The 10,167-nt window shown below is 33.5% G+C and overlaps 1 protein-coding gene across 2 annotated transcripts in view; it reads left to right on the top strand.

Moving 5' to 3' along the window:
- The window catches only part of FAM172A (family with sequence similarity 172 member A), a 319,644-nt gene that overhangs the window by 135,289 nt on the left and 174,188 nt on the right, over window positions 1-10,167 (top strand). For both annotated transcript variants that reach the window (XM_026649170.1, XM_024206925.1), the window contains exon 7: window positions 8,501-8,719. In XM_026649170.1, coding sequence (XP_026504955.1) covers window positions 8,501-8,719 — 219 coding nt within the window. The remainder of the gene's footprint in view (window positions 1-8,500; window positions 8,720-10,167) is intronic.

Below are 10,167 nucleotides of genomic sequence, written 5' to 3'. Positions count from 1 at the left end.
GTAGCGTAGCATTTTGTGATTACAAAATTAATCCATTTCTAAATCTGTTTAAAGAGTTTTTTGCCATCTAATGAGCAATATAAATTATTAATATTTTCATGTTCTTAGGGACTTTCACAGCCATAATTTTACCAACACAGCTGTTTGACCCAGTGACATCATGTTTTGCATAATTTTGCATTTTAATGAGTTAGTCATTTAAAAGGTTACAAAGAAACCATAACTCATAAGTAATTAAATTATTTAGCAGAAGTATAAGAAGGTCTTCTGACATAGGTCACTGTGGGAAGGAAAGAGCATAGATGTACTGAATTGCACCTGTTTATGAGAGGTAGATGTGAGCCAGACACTTTACTCTTAGATTCCAAGTGATTTTTTTCCCCCTTATGGAAATGGCCAAATACATACACCTACTAAAACAATTGATTTTTCTTTCATTGTGATAGAAGAGCTTTAGATTGTACTCATAAACAAAGCTTACCAATAAATGTGAGTTACCTTTCAAGGTCTGGGTATCTGCAAGATTTTGCCGAAAACATTGTGCATGAAATGCTTTCTCTTTAAACTACCAAACAAAAAACAATCTTAGACCTTCTAAGATTGGTGCTTAATCTTATTCTGTAATGGTTTAATGCAGATAAAAGGTGAACCAGGAGGACCCGCTAACTCAGATTGCCCTTCTACAAGCGAAATATGTTATAAAGCCAGACTTACCTCTAAACCCACCAAAAAGATTTGTTGAACAGTTCACAAAAAAGCTGCCTTTAGAAAATGTTTTACACTGTTACAGTAGGGGAGGAAATGAGGTATGTCTTACTAGGATAAATCTAATTATAGCTTCTTGTGCTCCACCACTGTTTTTCAAAAAACAGAATATTAAAACTGTAATAGCTATATATCTGTATATATAGCTTGTGTAATAGTATGTATGCAGCAGGAAGTCAGAAAGACATGCTCTGATATTCTGGAGAAGGAGGCAGAATGTTTGATAAACTGAATTTGGACATGAGAACTCAGATTGTAAAGTGATGCGCACCTTCAAAATACCTTAGGTAGTTAGGAAGGATCCAGAAACTCTTGCATTTTAATCTCAGCTCTGCTACTACTTTCTGTGTAACTTTCAGAAAGTCACTTAACCTCCCTGGTTTAGTTTCCCTGTCTGTAAAATAGATCTAATAATACGCAATACTCATCTGTATCTTGTGTGGATTATTTACTTACTGTTCTGTTTGTTATATATTGCTTTGAAAATGTAAAGTGCTAAGTACTATGTACCCTTTCCATTACAATCTTGATGTAGGTAGTTCTCTCACGGTAAATTCACAGCTACACAGAGGTCTTATACAAGATCTTGCACTCCACTTTATTGAAAGGAGAAAGGGAAATAGTTGCATGGAGGAGGGCATAAGGCCTGTGAAATATGGGCTCCCCGCACAGAGGGAACACACACCAGATCCAAATAAGATGGCATGGAGAGGGCTGTAGGGGCCTGGCCAAGGGAGTAACTACATGAATTCAGAGAACTGCAGGGGGAAGCAAGTATTATTCCAGTCTGAAATAGTGAGCGTGGAAGGTTTGTGTTGCAGCATTACAACCTATCTCAGCGTTGTTGGGCTGAATTCTGTCCCATTCAGCTTCCACAGAGTCCAAATTTCACAATTGGGGGTGCTGATGTGACTGAGGACAGTTCTATAAGAAGCAGTGTTTGATCAAGGAAATAATTATTTTAGATTAATTCATATTGAGTTAAGCATGTGTTGTAGAAATTTGGAAATTTCTCAGGTGTTTTACTTTCCATTGGAAATTAATTGTATACTTTAAAATATGATAAAATGAGGCAGTGATTGAAAAGGCACTGAAACTTCATATTAGGAATAGTGCATACAGTAGATCTCCATGAAGTTTGTGGGCATTCAGAAGAATAAAATGCTCAAAATATATAGAAAAGGCCTTGGTATGTCCAATTTTGGGTTCTGGAGTGCACATCATACAAAAGTTACGGTTACAACGCTTACAAATAGAGGCATTTGAGTCACTGATTATGGATAGAAGCAAACTACAAAATATTGCTTCTAGAGTTACCTACCTTATAAGTCATGTGTGTTCTGAGAATGAGAGGTGTAAAACTTCTCAAAAGTAGACTCAAAATACAATAAGTATCTGGTTTTTAATCTTGAACATTGTGATATTATTGATTTGTTTCATATAGTTGCATTAACATCAGGTTAGCAAATAACAAAGCAAAACATGTTAACTGAATAATGTATACTTACTAACATAAAGGTAGTGTATGGTAAAATAAGATGAATACAATTCTTGATGCAAGTAGGTATGGACCAAATGCAATGAAGAATTAGAAGGCAGTAGTCAGAAAAAGAAATGTAAGGTTTATTGTTTTATAGCTCTAATATCCATTAAAAGTTAGTAACACAGCAGGTGACTATGGGTAAGTGTAAACTGAATGTTTTGAAATAAATAGCAGTTGGGTGACCTGGGATGACAGGGCTCTAGACAAGGGTATGTGTTTGTCAATATAGCCTACATGTTTTACAGACTCCTCAGGGAACAGAGGAAGATACAATTTCACCTTTTCTGTGCCAAAACATTTTAATTATATCTTCTTCCAAGTACAGCGGTTCAGTAACCAAGGAGCTGACATTGATGCATGTGTTGATAAAGCTGCAAACATTCAAAATGAGATTAACAAAGATTTTGAGGAAAGGGTGACAGCTAATTTTGCACAGTATTCTGCATCTAATTCAGGTCAGTGTAATGATAGAATATTTTATAACTGTTGTGTCATCCAAAGGGACTTTTATGATGTTTTGTTTTTGTATTTGTGTGTATGAAAAGTAAAGTTGTAACGTATCTTTCAAACAAGTTATAACTTTTTATTGAACATTGATTGTATCCATAAGCATTTTGAAAGGAGAAAACTAGCATTTAGAAGTAATTTTATACATGAAGCAACCTTCATCAGATAATCGTGTACTTTTGTCTAATTCACCTTGAAAATACTAACTTCAAGCAAGATGTGTAAAAGAGCCAAACCAAATATTACAGAACCAAGTAATATTGCTTAGTACGTGCAAGAAGATCGATCAGAGAAAGTAATATTAAGTGTATTTAAATAATCAAACTGTAGTTTCTTTATGTTGTGTGAGACCTTTTGAGAACATCTCAGTGTATTTCTGTTCTATTCTCCTCTTTATTTGAAGGCAGCTGACATTCTTCTTTCACTTTTCTTTTTGTTTGTGAAATTTTCTTTTTTTTTATCCACTCACTTCTCCATCTGCTTTCACTTTTGTTTGCTTGGGCCGTCTCTCATCCCAACTTGATAATGAGGAATGCGGTGTGACCCTGACCTCTATCAGCCCATTCATGACCTTCTGACTCCCCCACATAACCTTTGACCTTCTCTTTGACAGCTTGATTAATTACCCTGTGTTATGATTTATGAGTAAGTGCTATGTAAAAATAATAGACAACAGGTGGTCCTCTAAAAACTTTTTGTGGCATGTTTTCTTTTCCTGCCTAACTTGATGAGGTATTTTAAGTTGGGAACTTACTGGGACAATGTATGTTTGGCAGTAACACAGCATTTTTAGACACTTGGACACAGCACTGGAATCCAGGGAGCTAAGAGTTGAGGTGTAGCTGGAATGAAAATATTACAAAGTGTTAGCAGGGTGCAGTTGCCAAAATGCACATTGGGTGGAAACACAAAACGGAGTCAACTGACATTTCAGGCGTTTCAGTCTCAGGTCACGTCTTGAGAAAATTACTCAAATAATGGAGGGGGCATTTTTCAAGCTGAGCTGCATCTCCAACAGCTATGTTTACTTTAACGCTTCACTAGTGACTTCTGATTGGTTGTCATGACCTCATCCCACTGTTGCACCTAGGATGTTGTAACAATGACATATATGTACCCTTCTCATGAAAAAGATGGGAAATAAACAGAACATACATCTTTCAAAAAGATGAATGGACATTGCTATGTCCATTTTAACCATGGGCAGATTTAGTTTACAGACCTAAACACTTTGAGTTGCATTTCCCTTGAGGATTAGCTCTGATCTTGTTGCAAACAGTCTAAATAGAATTCTGAACTTGAAAAATCAGATTGATAAAGCTTAGGAAAATGATCTCTTATAGATCCTTACTTACAGGCCGAAAAGATAGTTACATAGGTCAAGGGATTCCACTCTAGCCCCTGACCTCTCTGGTCACATATGGCATTCCATTTTGGTGGATTAATATGCAGGGCTGAATGCTTTCAGCTCATTATTCATTTAGCCAGCCACAAGAGATTTGAAAAGATTCAGAATTTACCTCAAATATTTTAGATTGCCTTTGACCTTACTATTGCTGACTAACAGGGTAAATTAACTTGGATATAACTTCAATTTCAAACATCTCGTGTAAAGTTCCAATAAAGGACAAAAGTATCATCCCATTTCATAGTGCTGTATTTTAGTGACTAGTGCACTTCTGAATCTATACGACTTCCATTGCCAAGCTTTCTTATTTATGATTTTTGTGCTTTCCAACACCTGTCTGCTTTCCCATTAGCAATCATCTGTTGGATAAATGATAAGTGAGCTATTATATATTTGTAACTCTATTTATAGACTCGAAACTAGAGCTTGCATGCAGTGCTCTTTTACAATTCTTAAACTTCAGGGAGCAGTTAGTTGTATGGACTATGAGTTCTTAACTTACCTTTCTGAAGCAATAGTGTTTGGGGAAATACCTATTAATATGCTGGAAATTTAAACCTACCTACTTTACTCTGATCGAGAAACTACAATTACATCCATTGAACTAAAGGATGAAGTTTACTTTTATCAATATCTGTCTTGATTATCTCATCTAGTCACAGATGTACTATGTAAACGAACTTGGAGTTAATTAACTACAACATATATATTTCTTCTCTCAGAGATATGGTAGTACATTAGGATTGGTTTGTAACAATCAGTTGAAGAACTGTGGGGATTATTCTGTTTTGAGACAGAAAAAAATTAGACCAGTCTAATTACAAATGCTTAAAATATAGCAGTTTACAAAGTATAACTTTGTAGTCAAAAATAACTTTTCAACACCAGAGCAGTTTCTCCATTTGTATACAGCAGATATATAGAAAAAAGCTACTTCGACGTTATACACATGAATGACACATCTAACTTTTTACAAATGAACACAGCCTTAAGAAATTCTCCTAGAAACATGTATTTATTTAATGAAAGACTTCATCATGTCCAATATTTTAATAACACTACATATGCATCTAGGCTGAAAGCGAGATTAGTGTTTGCCTCTCTATTGATATTACAGTAAATGCTGGTTACACTTCTGAACAGGCTTTTTATAGAATATAATTTTAAATAGTAATTGTTTATCTTTGTTAAACAGGCATATTAATGATTTGTGATAAACTCTACTGTGTATTATTAGTAGTTGATAAAAAATATTTTCAGTTTTTTAAACTACACGAACTTCTGTCTGTTCAATTTTGCATTGACGTCAACATGTGTAACTCCACGGATATTTACAAGTCAGTGGAGCATTTAGCTCTTTGTCTCTACTTATAATTTTCTGGTTGCACTTTTTTGTTTTAAATTTTAATAAGTGCATATATTTATGAAGTTTGATACTGCAAATGTGTGCTACTTATTATATAATTTTTCCAGATGTTGATGGATCCTAAGAAACACATTGTTTTCATAGGTCAGCAGCATGAGGGAGGCCTTTTACCTAAAGATGAGTATTCATTTTTGATGAAATAGGTTTGTACAGTGTAGTACAGCCTGATAGAGGTTAAATTCTGGTGCAGTTATAGATGCTACATTGTATATCCATATTATTTCATATGAGTGAGTATAGTATGTTAGCTCAAATTCTCTTGTTGATACCATTGTTTGTCTTATAATCACTTCAACCCAAGTTGTGAAAGAAAAATAGAAAATGTGGAATGAAAACTTAACTTCTGATAAACAAAACAATATTAAAATAGAATCTTTATAACAGTAAGTTTTGAGACTTGTTTGGCAGATTATGCTAAGACTTAATTATTGTAGCGTTGCTCTAAGGAAAAGGCGGTTTGAAAAAGTACAAAAAAAAATTTAAAATGTTCAGGGAGACATGTTATGCTATTTAAAATCTAATTGATAAAAATCCTTTAATTGATTTATGTAGTAGTGAATTTAAAAATTGAATCATTTTTCATCTGTTGATGTCTCTGTGAAAAATTGACATTGTGTCCTCATAAAATTGGACAAATGACTCATGTAATTTTCAGTTACATAATCAATAACTTAGACAAATTCTGCTTCTTTGAAGATTTATGTGTCTGTTTTGTGGCCAGTTTTTAGTGGATGTGGAGTTTCAAATTTCAGTAACACTTATAAAACCACAATGAATACATGAATTTTGCATTTGGCTTTGTATAGAAAGCAAAAAGAATCAATACACAGAATGTCTGCACTCAAAATGAACAGATCAAGAAGATGGACAACAAACTAAAGCATTCTACACTGCAGGCTACAATCACCAAAGTACTTCATGTAGTTTGTTTTGAAAACTTCATCATTTCTTCCTACCATTTAGCATAGCACAAAAAGTGTACTTTCATATAACTCTCCTAATTCACTAATATTTTTACATAGGTTTACTAAAGCACTACTCTGTTTTGTGATGGGTTTATTTTAGATTTATAAACTTAAATTCATTTTTAAAAGTTGAAAAACATATTTAATAATAGTACAGTATTCTTTCTTCCTAGTTATAATAATAATAATAATGTAATTTATTTATTATTATAATATCCAGTTATGGGATAGCTGCATTTCAAATCTTCATGGTGGGTTGGTTTATGTTGATTTTTCTGCAGGTTTTTTTTTTTTTTTTTTTTTTTTAAGTTCAATTCACTCAGAAGAGAGGGCAGGGAAGAAACATGACAGGAGACCACTTACTCATGGTACAGAATCTAGTGAGGAGGCAATTTTCTCTTTGGCCTATGGTGACCTTTTTTGACTATGTTCCTTACACCAGAGACAGTGTACTGAATGCCTCTATTTCACCCTGTTTAGCAGAGTGCAGCAGTGTCCTTTAACTTAGTTTTGGTGGGAGGAGAAGTTATAGCAGAAATTTGAGAAGGGCGTGAAAAGTTGTACAGGCACAAGGAAGAGGGGTAGGAACTTCCTTCAAATGTGATTTTAATAACTAGTCGAGTGTGTCCAACTGTAGAAAATCACCAAGTGACAATCTGTCTACCTGACAGTGACCACAATGCGTTACAAGATTTTTGAATAGCTATACAGATTAGAATAAAGCAAGACCAAATAAAGTATCTTTTGTTGGTGTAGATTTGGTTTACTTTGGTCAGCTAGGTATGTGGACTTGTTTGATCTTCTCACTTGGCCTGAATGTAAAATTAAAGTTTAACTAAAAAGGCAGAAATAATGTTGTTTTGATAGCTAATTAATACAAAATATGTATTATTTATTATTATAAAGTTGTTGTTTTTTATTAAGGAGTGTTTTATTTTTAATTGGAGCCCATTCTGTTAACTGTTTGTCCTTCTTCTCTTCCCTCCCCACTTTTAAAATGCTTAATTCACAGAAATGTTACTATATTTCATTGATTTGTCAGTATTTTAAACCTATTTTTAAATTACATAAAAACAAATAGCTGTTTCACTGAGAATTTATTTCTCTTACATAAATTTGTGTATTCTTCAACAGTTCCATTTCTTGAAGCACAAAAATATAGCACAGATGTTTAAAATCATAATCTCCTACACAGCATAGTTTTTCTCTGGATTTGCAGAATACAATACATAACTTAATCCCAAAGAAGTTTTAGTGCAGTTTTAAAGTGGTACTTAAAAGTCATTCTACCCTAACAGAGTTGACTTGTAAGCGGTATTGCTGAATCAGTGTTGATATTGATTCATGGTTACTGTCGCTATCAGTTTGTGCATCGTATGCTGGTGGTCAGCTAGACAAAAGGTTGTTACTATTTTAAGCTGTGCTGAATAGTTTCCAGAGATTTTATTTGAAAGATATCCATTCTATTGTAAAAGTTTTATTAGCTGGACATAAACTTTGTTAGTCATTATGTAGTGTTCTTATAATGATGTTTTGTTTTTAGTTCTAGTAGCTTTCCGATAAAATCATATAAAATAACATGTAGTTATGAATAACACCAACACATTTTGAACATTGTTTTTAAAAGGTGAAACAGGCAGGTCGTGTGGATATAGATGTAGAAATATATGTATCCACATACAGATACACATATCAATATATTTCCCCTTAGTTACAGAAATAAAACCCTACAGGTTTCTTAAAATATTACTATAAAATCATATACTTTTGTCCAATATGAAATCACTTTCATATATTTTTATTAAGAACAATAAAATAAATTGAAAGGAATTTCCAGGATTAAATCTTTCTGTTAATAGTCTTTTATTTTGTCTTTTCTGAAACAGGAAGGCTATGGAGTAATAGTACTGAATCCCAATGAGAACTATATTGAAGTGGAAAAGACAAAAGCCCAAGTACAGCTGTCCTCTGATAGCTCAGATGAACCTGCAGAAAAGAGAGAAAGAAAAGATAAAATCCAAAAAGAAACAAAGAAGCGACGTGACTTCTACGAAAAGTATCGGAACCCGCAAAAAGAAAAAGAAACTGTGCAGTTGTATATTAGAGTAAGTTTGTTTAGTTTAATTTGCCTTTATTAAATACTAAATTATGTGCTGAAGTATTTTATATTTAGTATACATATTTACATTAAAAATGGCTATGCTTTTTTTTTTTAATATATAGACACACTACTCACTTATGTTTTAAAGAATTCATTTAAAGTGAGTCACTCTTTCTTGTATTGCTATTTTTTTGTCATGTATCGAATGGGAAGTTTTGGAAGAGCTGCAAATATTGCTTTCTGTTTTCAAAGAGGAACTTCAAATAAACCCCAAAGGAACATATTATGTGTTACAAACACTGATTTAAAGAAGACTTCGTAAAATGTTTTATAAGCAGATGTGTATATATAAGAAACACCTAATACAGCTTAGGTAACATATTAGCTACACAACATGTCGTGCATGTATTTACAGCATTATGTTGTTGTCTTATACTTGGGAGGCAGTAGTTATAGCCTAATAATTTTTAATATATTACCTGCTGAATTAATAATGTATTGTGCAAAATACTGGTGTTCATCTTGTGTGGTAGCAGTTTTACCCTCTAATGTATTGTTTTCATATGAGCAGCCATCCATTGTATTTCCGCTAAGCTTCTGAAGGCAGATAAAGGGAGAGAGTTATTAATATCTTAATAAATATTTAAGCTAGAATAGTTCAAGAATGGTGTAATGAGGAAACTCTGTCCCTTGCTCTTTTCTTACTCAGTGAACCTTTGCACTTTGTAATGCTAGCAGCATGGGATCGTTATAACAGTGCTACCCAAGGATTTCTAATTCTGCAGGGGGCACAAACAATATTATTTGCACTTTGACACATTCTTCTTCATATACATACTATGCATTATACATTCTAGACAGTCATGCAATTTTCAAGGCCCTTATTATGAAAGTTAGCATTTTTATTCAACATTAAAACATGTCAGAAATGCCACAGGACGGTTAAAACAGTAAGAATTTGCATGCCATTCTGATGTGAAAAAGAGAAACATCCAACAAAATAGGGTTAGAATCATTTTAATTTTCAACATGTTCTTATTAATTGTGCTTTAGTTATAACAGTGATTTTTAGCTTTACTACCTAGTTAAAAATTTTATACACTTGGCTTGTGAGAAGCATTAACAAACAAAAAATTATACCTTTTCCTGAGTGTAGAAACAATAAGAACCTTTACAGATGTACGTAGAAAGTGACCAGAAGGGCACTACTTTTTATGAACTGTACCAATCTGCCAACCAGCCAATCCCAGCCTTTGAGAGAGACAGCCTTATTCACAAAGAGGCAGCGTACACTGGTTGGGCCAGTTATCAAGCCTTACTCCAGCAATCCAGTGCTAGTATTAGAACTAAGATTACTTTTTAATGCAGTGATCCTTTCACATTTCTTTCCTAACTATGGTATCTTTCTACTTGTGGCTATTTTGCCTGATAGAACACACATAGTGGTTTCAT

This window comes from Terrapene carolina, unplaced genomic scaffold (assembly GCF_002925995.2).
Source record: "Terrapene carolina triunguis isolate 2854851 unplaced genomic scaffold, T_m_triunguis-2.0 Scaffold69, whole genome shotgun sequence".
Taxonomy (NCBI): Eukaryota; Metazoa; Chordata; order Testudines; family Emydidae; genus Terrapene; species Terrapene triunguis.
Note: the sequence above shows the minus strand (reverse complement) of the source record. Positions and strands in the feature narration are given on the sequence as shown.